The 18685-nt window shown below is 52.3% G+C and overlaps 2 protein-coding genes across 3 annotated transcripts in view; one reads left to right on the top strand and one right to left on the bottom strand.

Moving 5' to 3' along the window:
- Positions 1–3916: 3916 nt before the first annotated feature.
- On the top strand, positions 3917–4881 carry LOC136506645 (uncharacterized mitochondrial protein AtMg00810-like). Its single transcript, XM_066501544.1, has one exon. The coding sequence runs from the start codon at positions 3962–3964 to the stop codon at positions 4859–4861; it is 900 nt and encodes a 299-aa protein (XP_066357641.1). The 5' UTR covers positions 3917–3961; the 3' UTR covers positions 4862–4881.
- A 497-nt stretch (positions 4882–5378) lies between these two features.
- The window catches only part of LOC136508494 (disease resistance protein RGA5-like), a 54409-nt gene continuing 41102 nt past the window's right edge, over positions 5379–18685 (bottom strand). The window contains exons 1-5 of one of the 2 annotated variants that reach the window (XM_066503178.1): positions 10610–11542; positions 9841–10537; positions 8730–9616; positions 5996–8032; positions 5379–5781 (exon numbers count right to left, since the gene is read on the bottom strand). In XM_066503178.1, coding sequence (XP_066359275.1) covers positions 6001–8032; positions 8730–9550 — 2853 coding nt within the window. In that variant the 5' untranslated portion in view covers positions 9551–9616; positions 9841–10537; positions 10610–11542 and the 3' untranslated portion in view covers positions 5379–5781; positions 5996–6000. Of the gene's footprint in view, positions 5782–5995; positions 8033–8729; positions 9617–9840; positions 10538–10609; positions 11543–18685 lie in introns of those variants that run through there. The other variant, XM_066503179.1, reaches the window with a different exon arrangement.

Raw genomic sequence — 18685 nt, 5'->3', positions numbered from 1 at the left:
TGTGAATAACACTGTGCTAATTCATCCCTGTTGGGGTTTAGTCCCACATCGTATAGCGATGGTGGGGGAGCACAACATATAAGGCGGGAGAACCCTCACCTATAAGGCTAGTCTTTTGGGTCGAGTAAGGCCCAAGGCCTTATATGTTGTCAGCTCCGGTGGACCTAGGACCTGTGGGAGCGCAGGCTCGTTGTAACGAGCCGGGCCGGCTGTAAGCCAGCTCCAAGATCGTGAACTCGGTGGTCACCACCGGTTCCAACAAGTGGCATCAGAGCTAGTGTTCGAGAGACCTGCTGTCGCCATGACGCGTGGTCGCTCGCCGAAGAAGAGTGACGGCTCCAGCGGTTCTGGCGCCAAGTCGCCACCGCCGCGTTCGCCGCACCTGAGCCGATCTCCACCGCGTCGTTCGCGCACACGTCGTCCGCGCAGCCGCGACTCATGTCGTCCGCGGGAGGTGGTGGTCGAGCGCATCGTCCGGGAAGGAGGTGCCTCCGACAACTGGCCGCAGCTGTCGAAGACAAACTACAACTCGTGGTCGCTGCGCATGAAGCTGAAGATGCAAGCACGCCACATCTGGGACGCCGTGGAGTTCGACGACGCGGACTACTGACGACGATCGTAGCGCGCTCGACGCCATCTGCAGCGCCGTCCCGGAGGAGTTGGTGCCGGCGCTAGCGACCAAGGCAACCACCAAGGAGGCCTGGGAGGCCATCCGGACTCTCCGCATCGGCGACGACCGGGTGCGGAAGGCGACGGCGCAGAACCTCCACGCCGAGTACGAGTCGATCGCCCTGCGCGACGGAGAGGCGATCGAGGACTTCGCGCTTCGTCTGACCGGCATTGTCCAGCGGCTGGCAACTCTGGGCGACCCTGAGCCAGACAACAAGGTCGTGGCGAAGTACCTGCGAGTCGCGCGATCGAGGTATAAGCAGCTGGTCATTTCAATTGAAACGTTACTTGATATCTCCCAACTGTCCATCGAGGAAGTCACCGGCCGGCTGAAGGCGGCGGACGACGTCGAGCCCACGCCGCCTCAAGCCACTGGTGGTAAGCTGCTGCTCACCGAGGAGCAGTGGTTGGAGAGGTACAAGAAGCAGGACACGGGACGTGGTGGTTCCAGCTCCGGCGGTCGCGGCAAGCCTCGCGGCCGCGGCAGCGGAAATGGCGGCAACGACGGGCGCGGCGCTGCTGGTTCAGCTCGTGCTGGGCCGGATGATGAGTGCAAGAGGTGCGGCAAAAAGGGTCATTGGGCCCAGCATTGCCGCGGCAAACTCAAGGTGCAGGAACAGGCCCATATGGCCCATGATGACGAACCCACACTGATGTTCGCGTATGGGGCCGAGGAGGACGCGTCGCCTCTCCACGCAACCCAGACACGTGCACCGTTCCCCACCAACACCGCCAGCCGCCGCTGGAGACTCTGCTCCGCCCCAGTCCGCGTCGCTCCTCCCCAGCACCAGCGCTATCTCCCCAGATGCCGCTCAGCACCGGAGCGAGAGCGAGCTCCAGGAGGCGGACCCACCTTCGCCCCCTCCGACATCAGGCGCCCGGGAAGGTCAGCTGGAGGAGCCGCTGATCCCGCGCCCCAGCTCGAGCTCGTGGAGGCGAAGGTGCTCGCCGCCTTCGACGCGGCAGAGGACCGGGACCCGAAGCACTGGGTCCTGGACACAGGCGCCACGAACCACATGACCGGCTCCCGCAGCGCCTTCTCCGACCTGGACACCGGCATCGTCGGCACGGTGCGCTTCGGCGACGGCTCCGTCGTCAAGATCGAGGGCCGCGGCACCATCCTCTTCGCCTGCAAGAACGGGGAGCACCGCACCCTCGCCAACGCGTACTTCATCCCACGCCTCACCACGAACATCATCAGCATCGGCCAGCTCGACGAAGGTGGGGTTCCAGGTGCTGGTGGAAGAAGGGGTGATGCGGATCCACGACGAGGAGCGCCGCCTACTGGCCAAGGTACACCGGAGCCCAAGCCGGCTCTACATGCTCGACGTCGAGATTGCACGGCCGGTGTGCCTGGCCGCGCACGCCACGGAGGATGCGTGGCTCTGGCACGCCCGCTTCGGCCACGTCAACTTCAGCGCCCTCAAGGAAGATGGGGCACGAGGCGCTCGTCCGAGGTCTGCCCAAGCTGGAGCAGGTGGACCAGCTCTGCGACACGTGCCTCGTCGGCAAGCACCGGCGGACGCCTGTTCCCTCAGCGCGCGCTCTCGCGTTCCACGGAGGTGCTGCAGCTGCTGCACGGGGACATCTGCGGGCCCATATCTCCACCGACGCCGAGCGGGAACCGCTTCTTTCTGCTGCTCGTCGACGACTACTCGCGGTACATGTGGATCGCGTTGCTGCCTTCCAAGAACACGGCGGCTGCGGCGATCAAGCGTATCCAGGCCGCGGCGGAGCGCAAGACCGGGAAGCGCGTTCGTGCACTCCGTACGGATCGGGGTGGCGAGTTCTTGGCGGGCGACTTCGAGCTGTACTGCGCCAACATCGGGCTACGCCGCGAGCTGACAGCGCCGTACTCGCCCCAGCAAAATGGCGTCGTCGAGCGCCGGAATCAATCGGTGGTGGGTACCGCCCGGTGCATGCTCAAGGCGAAGCAACTTCCAGGCGTCTTCTGGGGGGAGGCCGTGACAACAGCCGTCTACCTCCTAAATCGCTCCTCCTCCAAGAGCATCGGCGGCAAGGACCCCATATGAGCTCTAGACCGGGAGCGCACCTGGAGTCCAGCACCTGCGCACATTCGGGAGCATCGCGCACATGAAGCTGACGGCGCCGAACCCCAAGAAGCTCGATGACCGGAGCCGGCGCACCATCTTCTTCGGCTACGAGGCGGGCTCCAAGGCGTACCGCCTATACGATCCACTGGCGTGGCGTGTTCACGTGAGCCGCGACGTCGTCTTCGACGAGGGCGCCCAATGGGACTGGGCTGGTGAACATCCTGCTGGAGACGATGACTTCACCATGGAGGAAGGTAGCATGGAGGCGCCTGAGGTGATAACCGGGACAACATCGACTACGCCGGCTGCGGGCACATCGACGTTCAGCTCGACATCACCTACACCGTCACCGCCTCCTTCATCAGCCTTCCACGACGTCACGCCGCAGACTCCAAGCACCCCAGCACAAGCTGCTGGACAGGGGCTAGGAATTTGCCACGCCTCCAGGCACTGGTGAAGCAGATTTGGATGCTGATCATGATGATGCTCCACTTCGTTTCCGTAGGGTTGACAACGTGCTGGGCCCTGCGTCACCACCAGGCCTGGCACATCGGGAGACGTCCGAGCAGCTGCTGCTGGCCAGTGATGCTGAGCCGTCCACGTTCGCCGAAGCGCTGGAGCACGAGTGCTAGGCGCCTCGCCATGCTCGATGAAATGACGACGATTGAGGCCAACGGCACATGGGAGCTCGTTGACCCTCCACCGCGCACTCGGCCCATCGGACTCAAGTGGGTGTACAAGGCGAAGAAGGACGCGGCCGGGCTCGTCTCCAAGTACAAAGCCCGGCTGGTGGCGAAAGGCTACGTCCAGCGACAAGGCGTGGACTTCGATGAGGTGTTCGCGCCGGTGGCGCGTCTGGAGTCCGTGCGGCTCCTTCTTGCGCACGCTGCAAGCGAGGGATGGGCTGTCCACCACATGGATGTCAAATCGGCCTTCCTCAACGGCGAGCTGCAGGAGGAGGTCTACGTCGAGCAGCCACCGGGCTTTTGTCCTCAAGGGGCAAGATGGCAAGGTGCTGCGCCTCGTCAAGGCGCTGTACGGGCTTCGCCAAGCCCCCCGCGCCTGGTACGCGAAGCTGGACAGCTCGCTGCTGGGACTTGGCTTCCGGCGCAGCAACTCCGAGCACGCTGTTTATCTCCGCGGTGAAGGCGCACGTCGCCTCATCGTGGGGGTGTACGTCGATGACCTTGTGATCACCGGCGGAGTTGCAGGGAGACATTGAAGAGTTCAAGTCGCAGATGAAGGCAACGTTGCAGATGAGCGACTTGGGGCTGCTGCACTACTACCTCGGTCTGGAGGTAACTCAGTCCACAGATGGCATTACCTTGGGCCAAAGTGCATATGCAGCGAAGATTCTCCAGAACGCCGGGCTGGCTGGGTGCAACCCCAGCTTCATTCCCATGGAACCGCGCCTCAAGCTGAGCAAGAAGAGTTCTGCACCTGCCGTCGACGCCACCGCATACAGGAGCATCGTCGGGTCTCTCCGGTATTTGGTGAATACCAGGCCAGACTTGGCCTACTCAGTGGGCTATGTGAGCAGGTTCATGGAGGAGCCGACCACCGAGCACTTGGCTGCTGTGAAGAGGGTGCTGCGCTATGTCGCCGGCACGCTGGACTATGGCTGCCACTACACCAGGAAGAAGGACGCACGGCTGGTTGGTTTCAGCGACAGTGACCTTGCTGGGGACATCGACACCCGCAAGAGCACCACCGGAGTCGTCTTCTTCCTCGGCAACAACATCATAACCTGGCAGAGCCAAAAGCAGAAGGTTGTGGCCTTGTCTTCGTGCGAGGCTGAATATATCGCTGGCACAACGGCTGCCTGCCAGGGAGTATGGCTGGCGCGTCTTCTTGGCGAGCTCAAGGGCAAGCAGGAGGGCGCGATCAAGATCAACATCGACAACGAGTCTGCCATCCAGCTCAGTAAGAATCCTGTGTTCCACGACCGTAGCAAACATATAGATGTGAGGTTCCATTTTATTCGAGAATGCGTCGAGGAAGGCAGGGTGTGTGTTGCTTCCATTGGCACCACTGAGCAGCTGGCAGATATCATGACAAAGGCACTAGCGAGGGAGCGCTTCTGTGAACTGCGTACCAAGCTCGGCCTTGTCAAGCTCAAGCAAAAGTGCAAGGCTTAGGAGGAGATTTGTCAGTTTAAGCCATGCACTGTAAATAGGATAGGGATGCATGTTTACATTCTGTTTCTGCATGCGCACGAGCATTGTCTTGTGGTGGCCTGTGCGTGTAGGAGGTAGTGGAGCGAGAATAGCTCGCACAAGCATCTGGGTGATTGGTTCTGGGCGCACGCCATGGACGTGGGGATGGACGCGTCATGCAGCGCGGTATGCGGCCAGCCACCGAAAGCTCTACTTCTTGTAATGCATAATAAAAGGAGAATACAAGGTCAGAAAATGCTGCGGTGTTTTGGGCAGCACCAAATCGCTTGTGTTAGTGTGTTTCTTCTCCAGCGAGAGCCTGTGTTCCCGGCGCCGTACATCGTCGCCCAGGGCATGACAAGTGGTATATCCCGGCTCCAAAACAAATCACATGTTAAAAAAGCAGTATGTTGTTTGTTGATGGAAAACCCCACAATACAAGGATTGAGAGAACAGTCATTAACTCAAGCATATATAGTAGGACCAAATTCTGCTGGACAAAAATCCAATAGCAAGTGGATTTAATGAATTTAGAGTATATATAACTTTTGGATAAAGAAATGATCGGCACATCCAGCATCCGTGTTACTTATTACAACAAATTGAGCCAGTAAGGCAAGAAGCAGCTGGTCCCCAGTCCCCTAATAGTAACTCAACAAGTCCAAAGCCCCAAACCATACTACCACAAGCGATGCTGCAGGTTCATCAGAACCAACAGCAATCAGCATGCATCTACACATATTATCAAGTCTGAAGTAAAATTAGTAGTGATAATTCTCGAGACAACAGCCTGCTCTGCAGCTGGATCCATGTCGTAACCATACGCTGGAGACGGTGGTGCCAGCTGATGAACGCAGAGAGACTGCAAAGATGCTTCAACGCTGGATCCATGCATGCTATGCCTGTCAAATCAAATTATTATTGTTAACTTAAACGTGCTAGAATTGACGTTAGTTATTAACATGGTAAGAGAGTATACACAAAAAAAAACGGGGGTAGCTAGGAAACAATACTAATTAATTAAATATGACGTACCGAAGTAATAATATTAATTAAATATGATATATGTATAACAGCTGGCGCAAACATAAGGTAAAAAGACTCTGTAGTCTGTACCTGGCCTAGGCACTGCTACTATTCCCGTCCTCTTCTTCCCGGGGCTCATCGTCGTAGCCATCAAATCCATAACGCCCGCCCATCAGTTTGATGTTGGATACAGGGTGACCTGGGTGCAGGCCAGCCACGTCCCTGAGCGCAGACTCTGCAGCCCTTCGATTGGATCCCTTTGCAAAATGGACCGCGATGTTTCCGATGACTTCCTTGAGGCCTGATAGGTACTCGATGCCAGCAGGCACACCACCATACCTGTCCCATCCCTGTGCATTGAGACACAGCTCGAGCCTTTCAAGCTTCGGCATCGCCCCTGCCTCAAAGGCCAGGTACGATATCCTGAAACATTCAACTGTAAAATGCTTGAGAACAGGGAATCCTCTTCCACGGATGATGATCTTGTCTTTAGGAACTCCATGGATGTGCAAGTGGAGGCAGACAAGGGAGGGCAACTGTGAGAGAATCCCAACGTCATCCCCATACACATCCTGAACACCAAGCTGCAGGTCATAGAGGCTATGGTGCTGGCCAATCCACCCAGGAATCCTCGAGAACCATGAACGAAAGCTCTGGAGATGAATGAAAGAAGTTGGGACTGAACACCATGAATCTAAGCAGGCTCTGATGAGAGTGACAGGTAGGTAATTATTAAAAATAAGACATTTGAGGCTGCAAATGTTTCCAAGGGCGTGCACAAGTTCCCTTCTTTTTGCTGCAAACTCGTCTCTATTGGTGGATGTGTTGTCAGAATAACTGATTTCAACATTTGTCAGATTTGTCAGTTCTCTCAGACCCTTGATATTGTCTAGTGAGTTTCTCAAATCAAAGCAACGTGGAGTACGCAATGATTTCATGTTACTGATCCCACTAGGAAATATTACTTTGCGTGGAACAATTAGATGCCATAAACGGCTCAAATGAACAATATCTGACGGTAGCTGCAGATCTGATTGTCCAGCATCTATTTCAAATGTTTTCAGTTGCTGCAGACGTCCAATTTTACTAGGTAACACCACATGACGACCACTTGCTATGATCTTTAAGAATCCCAGTTGAAACAAATGACATATTCCATTCAAGTCAAGTAACTCAGATGAATAGGGCCAACTTGAAATTTCAATCGTCAAAACTCGGAGATGCTTGAACTGTAAAATAGGAGGTAGATATAAAGAGGTACCAAATCTTGCTAGCATTCGTGTTTGGGATAGCTGGAAGGATCTTCCTACTGTTTCATCTATTGCACCATCCAAACTGAGTGAGAGTCGACGGATCTTTGCAGGCTGTCTTGTCAAATCTTGTATATCATCCATTACAGAGATAAAATTGTCTTCTCTGGATTTATATAGGATAAGATCAAGCATCATGTCATGAACCCTGCAAGACATCACCTCACCATTGTAGTCTGTATCTACGGGCTGAATCAAACTCCTATTGATAAGCTCATTAAAATAGCTCTTTGCAATATCCTCTGGATCTGTCCCACGACCTTCACATATAAAACCTTCACTTACCCACTGTCTAACCAAATCATTCTTATTGATTGTGTAGTCCTCTGGATAAATGCCGAGATATAGCATACAAGTCTTCAAATAATGAGGAAGGTTTATGTAGCTGAGGTTTAATATTTGTCTCATGCCATCCAAGCTTGGGCTCACTTCAAAGCTGGAGCCCAGAGAGTCCCTTACATGTTCCCAGTGCTCCTTTAGTTTGCTTGGTTGGCTGGCTATTAGGCTAGATGTTGTAATAATTGCAAGTGGCAAACCACCACATTTTTTCAAAATTTGAGCAGACACTTCCATCAAATATGGAGGGCAAGCTTCCTCTGCACCAAAAATTCTTTTGAAGAATAAGCTTCGTGAGTCTCGGTCACTAAGGGCCTTCATCTTGTAAACACATTCAATGTTCTTAGCACAGCAAGCTCTGGCCACAGTCTCAATTCGTGTAGTTATTAATACTCTGCTGCCATTAATGTTCTCTGGAAGAGCACATCTAATGATATCCCATGCAGGAGCCTCCCAGATGTCATCAATTACAATTAGGTACCTGACATGTAAATGCATACCGCGTGTAGCGACCTTTAGGACAGTGTTAATGAAAACGTGAAAGCATCATAGCTAGAGGCTAGAATAACCACAACAAAAACAAGAACTCAGTCGAAAAACTTCAAAAGTGGTTATGTTGATAAGGGTTCCGGTTGAAAAGTTATGAGAGCAATGCCTTCTATTTTTTAAAGTAACTATTTCTTAACACATAGTCTTAGTAGCCTATAGATGCTGGTGAGAACTAAAATGGTAATTTGAGGAACAGTACTTCGAGAATAGATATGAAATGCAGCAAAATTCTTATAAGAACTGTAATACTTTGTTTGTATGGTTTATTTGTTTTATATGTATAACAACTTTGATGATTCTAATAAAGTGCAAAAGTATTAAACATATAATCCAATTAATTAGAGTGTTAATTAATTGTACTACAGAAACATATAAACCTGGGTCTAAGGATACAGGAGGGACTCACTTCAACTAGTCAATCCTATGGAAACGAGGTGAAAAGAAAAAATATGGACAGATTAGCATGTTGACTTGTTGACTACAGAATAGTAGCATGCTCAAGAAGAATGACATCTAAATAGAACAAACTAAAACACGGATGGTAGAGGCTGTAACTTTATTCCCTTATCTAAAAAAACTAAAACACAATAAACCATACTAAGCATAAAATTATTTCAACGCAGGCATACCTCTGTTTTAGAAGGAATTTTCGTAGCGCACTAATGAATTCTGTCTCTTCCCAAATTTCCATATTGGTGTCCATAGGAGCTACAAAGCCAACTTGAGATAGCATGGTTCTCAGAAGCTTCCTAATGTTTGGTTTTTGGGACACAGACACGAAGGCTCGACACTGGAACTCCCCCTGAAGCTTGCAATAAATCTCATTTGCAAGCGTAGTTTTTCCTAGGCCTCCAAATCCGACTATAGAGAGCACCTTTACCTCATCCTCTCCACCCATCAACTGAATCAGTTCATCTGTGGGGCCATCCATGCCCACAAGGCCAGATGCCTCTGCATACATTGCTAACAACCGAAGATCAATGGTTGTGTTGGTTGTCCTAGGGGCAACATCATTAGTCTGCTGGTACCTCATGCGTCGCTCCCTGGCCTCGACGAGACGGACCTTGAGGCTTTCAAACTCTTTGGCAATGTCATGTCGAATGTTCATGGTCGTCAACAACTTTGTGCTCCTATTTATGAAACCCATGAATCCGCGTGGCTTGCAGCTTGACTTGTGTTCCACACGGAGCATGAACTCACTGACACTGTCCTCAATATCATAGGACAGCTCACGTACCTCCTTGGCCCAACACTTGTCTTGCTCATCAGGCTGCTCAGTATCTGAGATCTTCTTGAGGAAGACATGCATGCTCTCAAGCTCAGCTTTGAGGAACAAGATCTGTCCCTTAGCTCCTTTGAGCAGCTTGTACTCAGCTGCGAGCAAATCACCAAGCTTCGCTATCAAGGAGCCCATAGCGCCGTGTGATGCAGTCACCACGGCAGCCTCCATCAATGACCTTGCCTTTCCTTCCTTTGCTCGCTCTCACTTTGTGCTTGTGTAGTCTTATTTCCAATCCTGAAAGAAATCAACGGAAGCAACATATTTAGAGTTTTTTATTTATCAATGACGAGTGACGATTCTAGTAATCGATGTGGACGACATGTAGCTCCACGTTTTGTTTCCTTCAGTGTGCCCAGATTCATTGAATAGAGCACAAACTCCACTTATTTTACACTGTGCAGTTTTCTTTGGAGTGCAAACCAAATCAAGAACAAGATGGAAGAGCGTGTGATTCATACCCTACGGCGTACGCAGCCGGCAGGAGAGAGATCAAGAATGACAGGACTGTTGCTGTCCGGCCAAGTTTTCCTTCAAACTGAAGACCACAAGAAAACCTTGTTGGAGATGAAAAGTGGCAGGTACTATAGTGACGGCATGCCGGAGCGCGGGGCGGTGGAAGCGCAAGCTTTGTTGAAAACAATTGCGGAGGGGGGGCAGGTGTTTGTAGCACTGGCACCACTGAGTGCGTGCCTGCGTGGGCGTGGTTCCAGCAGCGAGATTCAGAGGAAGAGGATGGGACGGGAGGCGACGGTGTGAAACTATGGATCTGCAAGTGAAGGACAAGAGGATTTCCTGGATCTGCAAAGCTCAGGGTTTCATAGAACTGCACAATGCAAACCCAGATCTGTATAACGACGCGGTTTCTCAAACAACCACCTCTTCTGTCGCAATATTTTTTGTTTGCTTTATTTGTATACCAGTCCTTTGCATTGGAGAAGATTGGGATACAATATAATAGTGCAACACAGTACTGCACAAAAGGGAGCTGGTAGGACTCGTTTGGGACGAGTGAAAGCAAGATGGAGGCATACAATAATTGTAGCAGGTTGTTATATTATCAGCCTGCCAATAGGGTACACACACCAACTGTTTTTTTTAATCTGAAGATGACTTGCAGGTTGTAAGGATGCTTCGTTGCGTGCTTCCGGTCTTGTGCTGCATTTAAATTGGAATGTTAGTACATATACACAGGTACACTGCTGGAATCATCTGAAGAAGAAATATAACCCAGTCTTGCAGGGATGAATGCAGCACGCGCTGCACAGTGGACACGGCGCGGAATTATTGGATATTGGGGCAGAGGACATGCGTGCATCGTCACCATCCATGTGAGGTGACGGGCTGGGTTCGGCGCGAGAGCGAGACCACCTGTCGGCACTCGCGACTTGACTCGCCATCGCGGCAAACTTTATATGCCGGCGCTACAAACTGGACGCCATCGCCAATTCGCCATCGCGGCATCATTGCCTCGCTACGAGACGGGCGAGGCCTGCTGTACCTAGTCCACATGAGCATTATTGTGTGTTTGATGGACAGGTCTCGATCCAACAGCTTTGCTTGGACCCTGTTTAGTTACACCCCAAAATGTCAAATTTTTCAAGATTCTCCGTCACAACGAATCTTTGGACGCATGCATGAAGCATTAAATATAAATAAAAAATAAAACTAATTACACAGTTTAGACGAAATCCACGAGACGAATCTTTTAAGCCTAATTAGACTATGATTGGACACTAATTGCCAAATAACAACGAAAAGTGCTACAGTGTCATTTTGCCAAATTTTTTGCATCTAAACTGGCCCTTGGTAGATGAATTGAACTGAACTTATGGCGACCATTCACAGGTCCCAGCTAGCGAGTTTTTCTCCGATCCTCCCTCACCATGCCTCCACAACGCAACCAGATGAATGGTGACGGCAAACTGTAACCCTACGTGAGATACGTTTCCAGTTCAAGTGATTAGTGGTTGTGCATTTTTTTTTTGTTAAAAGTAGACTTTTTTATTACTTTCACTTTAAAATTTGTCTGGTTTCTACGGGTACGAGCGATGAAAGTCATTATGACAGATTTGCATGCTATCCATGGTTGTTGCCTTTTTGTTTCCCAAAATTATATAACGCATATTTTTTATTTTGGAATTGACAAGATCGAGAGCCGTTGTCCCCCACCCCCGCGCGGTGACCACGTTGCCGGCGGCTAACCTCGCACTCCAGCCCCGCTGGCCGGATCCCCCTCCCCTCTTCCCAACGCACCCTTGTGAGTTGTGATAGGATGGGCGAACCCTAGGCGGGCCCCTGGCGGCTGCTCCCCACCCCGTGTCGCCGTCGCAGGCTGCTGCCAGCTCGGCGGCGGCGGCCCCCTCACCCACCTCTCTCCCCTTCGCCACAACCTCCTCACTCGTAGATCCGGCCTCCCCCGCGAGCATCGGCTCCTCAAGATGCTCCATCACCCCCAATCTGCCGCCGCCGCACTCCCAACCCGGCGAACTTGCGGCGCCCTCCGCGCCGCCGGCCTCAAGAACAGCATCCGCCTCCCCCTCCCTCTCCCCTCCACCTCCGCGGTGTTGTGCGGCTGCCGGCGTTGGAGATGATGACACCCCGTCTCCCAACTGCCCCCCGCCTCCACCGCAACCTGTCGGCCGCCTTTCCGGCTCCAGCAGCCACCACACAGACTCCCGGCGCGTCCGGCGCCGGTCGACCACCTTCCCCCTCTCCCCTAATGTGCTTCCGTTCTTCCCCTGTTCCACTAGTAGATCCAAGTCCATACACTAGGACGAGATCTGCCTCTCCGACGACTCAGACGGCGAATGATCCCCTTCGTCGTACCTCGAGGCCGCTCGCTGGGCGCTAACGGCTACCCTAACTGCTCTGGCCATCACTAGGATGTCGAGGAGCTAGGCGCGGTCGACGCTGCCGCTGCAGCTACAGCCCCAACGGACGGCAGCGGTGGGGCGCCAAGGGTACGCTGCCCATGACGTTGTCGCTAGCCCAATGGGTCACCGAGGTGCCCAGCCGACATCGGCTCAGGACCTAGCTTGCCTACAACTGCCAGCGCACCAGCGGTTGGGGCCACGCCGCCGTGTCTCAGCCCTAGACGCTGAGGGGTGGCAGCGGGTGCTGCCACAATAGGAGGTACAGCGCCCTGCCCAGTAGCCGCAGCGCCAGGGTGTTGTGGCTGGGTCTGACTATGTCGGCGCACGTCATCCCTTACCCGCCGTGCTCTAGGGGAAGTGCCTCAACTACCTGTCCTGGTCGCACCATGTCGCCACCTGCAGGCTGCCATGTCACTATCTTCGGTGCTATGATTTTCGGCACCTGGCGCGGGACTGTAAGCGGCAGTGTCCCGATATCGACGGTGGACGCAGGGCGGTGGGCAGGGATGGATGGAGGATCGTGCGTTGCAAGCGGCAGCGGAGGGTGCCTCCTGCTAGCTCCAGCGCAGCTACCGGCACTGATGGCAGGCGACGATGACTAGCCCGAGACCGTGCCTCGAGCACCAAGCCACCCGCCCAAGTCGACCCGGTGGAGTCGGGTGGGGCTATGCATGTGTCGCCTGTTGGTCGAGGGCATCGGCGCCGACGCACGAGGTGCCAAAGACGGACAGAGGAAGGCACTAGTGACTCCTCCAACGGCGGTGGGACCGACCGTGACTTGTCGGCTAGCGGGACGTGCCTTCCTGGCTATGACCCGTTGACGCTGACTGCGTGGCCTCACGACGAGTTCTCTGGTCACGACGCATGGACAACCCAATGCTCGAGGAGTTCGCAGCCTCGATCGCCGTCAGCAGGATCGTCACGCGCCCTCCACTTGACCGCCTGGCTTCATCTCCGGCGGCCAACCAGCTGGAGGATAGGCCCACGATGGTGGTCACCTATGTCTGCACCTGCGGGTGGCAGATGTCGTCCCAGCATGCCGACTCGGAGCTGCGGACTCCACCTCCGCACACCACTCTGTGGGCAGCAAACTCCCCCCGGTGTAGACTCAGCATGGGCAGACAAAGGTCACGCCATCGCGGTTGGTGCAAAACGCCCCCTCAGGCATTGATGCATCCACGGAGGACTAAGAGGGCTACCCGCCAGGCTTCGGTCCGGTTGACCTCACGACGGATGCCTGCCCCCTCAGGCGCCCGTTGCCTCTGGGCAAGGAGTCCTGGATGTTCAGTAGCATTCTCTCGCTGACATTCCACGCTTGATCCGGGAGGGAGCCTGCCTACCTCTCCAAACTCTTGTGCTTCGGGGAAGACCCACCCTCAGGGTGCCTCGGGCCCGACCCAGCGTCAGTGCACCTAGGAGGAGTACGCGCTTCGCTGCTAAACCTCGGGCGGCCAACTCAACTCTTCAGGCACAGGCGCACAGCAAGTTCTTATGGCTAAGTTGGGGCTCGCAGTTCCAGCACAGCCCGTCGGCTCTACAGCTCTATAGAAGTTTGTGTTCATCTTTGCTGAACCGCTTTCAGAGTCCAAGCAAGAGGCATTCAAGGTTCTGTTCCCTGACAACGCGAATACTTTGTCCCGGAGGTTGACACGCTTCTCGCCAAGCCGCCGAGTGCGACGTCGGGTGGCTAGGGAGGTTGTAGCCTAGCTAGCCTTTGACTGGGCGTCGGCAGGTTTCCTGCAGTTGTGGTTGCCTTTTTTTTCCGTTGTAATCCTCAGCTTTTTTGGGTACTTTTTTTATTATTTTTTTGTGTTCTTGGTCCTCCTCCTCTTTGGTAATTTCGGCGCTTATCATTGATGGGGGAGATTGTAATGTTTCTCTACTTCTTTTTAATGAAATACGAGCCTAGGCACGGTCTCAAAAAAAAAAGAATCAACAAAATCAAATGTTGGAAGACATATACTTTGTAATTTGCCCATTCTACATGGAAATGATTGTTTCGTCAGTTGTTTAGTGTAGTCAATTTAGTTACATTGGAAAAGAGACATTGCCCCCCAGGCTTCCTCTACCACTCGTCTGCAATCATCTTCCTTCAGCCAATTGGCCTCGAATTTGATAGCACTTGGGCTCTAAATCATTCTTCTAGCAGGCAGTAGCTAGTACATCTATTCAATTCAGCTGCCACTGAACCGTTGCAACGACGGATGGTGGCGATGGTAGTACACAGTGCTGAATCCCAAGATGAAATGAAGAGTGTGAATCAGCAGCGCCAACATGACGTACGAGCCTTTTTTTTTTGAATCTTACGAGCCATTATTGGTGCCGCTGAAGTGTTCCTTCTGATGCAAAGATCGATGGTACGTACTCTACACAGAGCATTATTGGTGCCTCAAAGGGAGCTATCTAGCGTCGGGACCACCAATGGCGGAGCCATGTGAATGATGAGTAGGATTCGTTGTAGCCGCCTGCTCCGCGAGACCGACACCCCTTGACTCCACACTCCACAGCGAGGTCTCCGTCTGAACGGGCCTACACTCGAGGTGGATGCCCATCGCTACCAGACGAGACATGTACCAGTACTGGTCCATAATGCAGTCTGCTGCTGTCTGTAAACTTATAGCTAAATCTATTAGTATACCTATCATATAACAATTAGCCCACGTAGAGTAAGACTAATAATATATTCGGCTACAAGCTGTAAAGATATTTGGAGCCTATCTCTTGGTCTACACAGAGCATTATTGGTGCCTGGTGGAGACGGCATGTTACATCATCCCTCACAGGTAGCTATCTAGCGCCGGGGCCACCAACCGCGGAGCCATGTGAATGATGAGTATGATTCGTTGTAGCCGCCTGCTCCGCGAGACCGACACCCCTTGACTCCACACTCCACAGCGAGGTCTTCGTTTGAACGGGCCCACACTCGAGGTGGATGCCCATCGCTACCAGACGAGACGAGCGATGCATGAACCAGTACTGGTCCATAATGCAGTCTGCTGCTGTCTGTAAACTTATAGCTAAATCTATTAGTCTACCTATCATATAACAATTAGCCCACGTAGAGCAAGACTAATAATATATTCGGCTGCAAGCTGTAAAGATCTTTGGAGCATATCTCTCGGTCTCCACAGAGCATTATTGGTGTCTGGTGGAGACGGCATGTTACACCATCCCTCACAGATAGCTATCTAGCGCCGGGGCCACCAACCGCGGAGCCATGTGAATGATGAGTAGGATTCGTTGTAGCCGCCTACTCCGCAAGACCGACACCCCTTGACTCCACACTCCACAGCGAGGTCTCCGTCTGAACGGGCCTACACTCGAGGTGGATGCCCATCGCTACCAGACGAGACATGTACCAGTACTGATCCATAATGCAGTCTGCTCACCATCCCTCACAGGTAGCTATCTAGCGCCGTGGCCACCAACCGCGGAGCCATGTGAATGATGAGTAGGATTCGTTGTAGCTGCCTGCTCCGCGAGACCGACACCCCTTGACTCCACACTCCACAGCGAGGTCTCCGTCTGAACGGGCCCACACTCGAGGTGGATGCCCATCGCTACCAGACGAGACGAGCGAGGCATGAACCAGTACTGGTCCATAATGCAGTCTGCTGCTGTCTGTAAACTTATAGCTAAATCTATTAGTCTACCTATCATATAACAATTAGCCCACGTAGAGCAAGACTAATAATATATTTGGCTGCAAGATGTAAAGATCTTTGGAGCCTATCTCTCAGTCTACACAGAGCATTATTGGTGCCTGGTGGAGACGGCATGTTACACCATCCCTCACAGGTAGCTATCTAGCGCCGGGGCCACCAACCGCGGAACCATGTGAATAATGAGTAGGATTCGTTGTAGCCGCCTGCTCCGCGAGACCGACACCCCTTGACTCCACACTCGACAGCGAGGTCTCCGTCTGAACGGGCCTACACTCGAGGTGGATGCCCATCGCTACCAGACGAGACGAGCGAGGCATGAACCAGTACTGGTCCATAATGCATTATGCTGCTGTCTGTAAACTTATAGCTAAATCTATTAGTCTACCTATCGTATAACAATTAGCCCACGTAGAGCAAGACTAATAATATATTCGGCTGCAAGTTGTAAAGATCTTTGGAGCCTATCTCTCAGTCTACACAGAGCATTATTGGTGCCTGGTGGAGACAGCATGTTACACCATCCCTCACAGGTAGCTATCTAGTGCCGGGGCCACCAACCGCGGAGCCATGTGAATGATGAGTAGGATTCGTTGTAGCCGCCTGCTCCGCGAGACCGACACCCCTTGACTCCACACTCCACGGCGAGGTCTCCGTCTGAACAGGCCTACACTCGAGGTGGATGGCCATCGCTACGAGACGAGACGAGCGAGGCATGTACCAGTACTGGTCCATAATGCAGTCTGCTGCTGGCTGTAAACTTATAGCCAAATCTATTAGTCTACCTATCGTATAACAATTAGCCCACGTAGAGCAAGATTAATAATATATTCAGCCACAAGCTGTAAAGACCTTTGGAGCCTATCTCTCAGTCTACCCATATAGGAGCTACATATCTTAACTATTAATACACTAGTCCATGAACCTGTGCTGCCGCACGGGTTGGATTCCTCAGTAAGAGCTAACATTGAGATACTTTAGCAATAGAAAACTATGTTTAATATATGTTAAAATAAAAATTACTATATTCATTTAACTTTTATTTGAATCCAGAGTTCCACACATGTTTAGAATTGGCATTGGCATGTATGAGAGATATCGTTGTGGCTTTGCTAATAGTGTTCATTAATTTGGTTCCACGGTTGGATATTTTCTTCTCCTTCCTTTCTTTTGTGCCCCATCTTATTGTATATTATATGGGCGTGTTGGATATCCTTCTTTAGTAATTTAATTGTGTGGATAACAATATTGAAATATTATTATCTTTTTAATGATAGATGTGGATAATTTAGGTACAAATTTAGGGATTATTTTGAATTATAGTTCATAATGGTAGAGTCATATTTAACGTATCTAATGATATATTTTTTCTTGTTAAACATAGCATATTATATGGCTTTTATTGATGAATTTTAGTGCGTCATACGAATTAACGTGAGTTAAGCCAAAAATATTATTATTAACTTTGAAGCTAAGCCAATTTTTTATGAGAGATTGTAGCGATTTATTGGGCCATTTCAAATAGTTGGTCCTAACCGCGTTTATGTATCTATAGTACGGCACAATAGAAGGTCCTAGAGACCGACTGATGATAAGTCCAGTCTCAATGGATAGTTTCACGGCGTCGTACTATTTCGAAGACTATCACGTCATATAGAATGAAAAATAAAACTTGGATAAAACACTCACTCTCAATGCAAAGTTTCATTCTATAGTTTCATAGGCGCTAAATTTCATGACTCATAAATAGTTGATAATCATGCCGAGCTTCATCTAGATGAAACTCATTTATCCTCTCTCTCTCTTCTTAAAAACAATGTCGTCAAAAGTACCTATGTGCTAACCTATTTAATGCAAATGAAACTTCTACTAAGACGGACCTAATAAAAAATAGAAGGTTGTCTTGGGAGGCTAGAAGGATACTCCTGTATATTTTGTTACACTTATAGAGTAAGAATGAAATGATTTTATATCTTTCACATCCCCTTTCACTACTACACAAACTTTACTGGAGGCGGGCGTTTTCGGTTTTCCGCGGCGGGCAAAGCCGTCCGCCGCGGCCTAGAGGCCACGATAAATCGTGTCTTAACTGCGGCGGGCGACCTTGCCCGCCGCAGTTAACCGATTTACCGCGGCGGGCGGTGTAACAGTACCCGCCACGGTAAATATACTTTTACCACGGCGGGCACGTTAGGATGCCCGCTGCGGTTAATCATTTAAAAAAAACAAAAAAACCAGGAGCCCACCGACGAGCCCGTTCTCGAGCCCACTGGCGAGCCCACCGGCGACGGATCCGGGCTTCCCACGGCTGCAGATCCGTGCTGCTCGGGGAGGGAGAAGAGGAGCAGCCGGCCGGGCCCCAGCGTCTCTGGAGAAGCCGGCTGGACACGCCGACGCCACTGCAGGGCCGCCACCACCTCGCTAGTCGCTCGCAGGGGACCATGCCGACGCGTCCTCGGCCGCCATGGTGGAGGTCTCGGCGTCGTGGCCGTGGTGGATCCCGACGTCGTGGCCGTGGTGGAGATCCCGCCGTGGTGGAGGGAGGCCGCCGCGCCGAACCGTCCTCGCCCGCCGGATCCAGCCACCACGTGTGGCCACCGACCGGATCCGCCTCGGGACGCCGTCACCGGCCGGATCCGGTCACCGCGCGCCGCCACCGGCCAGATCCGCCTCAGGACGGGCTTGTCGTGGATCTGGCCTCAGTCACCGTCGTCGTCGTGGACGCGCCATGGAGAGGGAGGGAGGAAGGCCGCCGCCGTGGTGGACGC

Source organism: Miscanthus floridulus, chromosome 15, assembly GCF_019320115.1.
Source record: "Miscanthus floridulus cultivar M001 chromosome 15, ASM1932011v1, whole genome shotgun sequence".
NCBI lineage: Eukaryota > Viridiplantae > Streptophyta > Magnoliopsida > Poales > Poaceae > Miscanthus > Miscanthus floridulus.
Note: the sequence above shows the minus strand (reverse complement) of the source record. Positions and strands in the feature narration are given on the sequence as shown.

What these genes read in the sequence shown, in the direction of transcription:
- LOC136506645 (XM_066501544.1), top strand. Translation starts at nt 3,962, where the DNA reads ATGAAGGCAACGTTGCAGATGAGCGACTTGGGGCTGCTGCACTACTAC.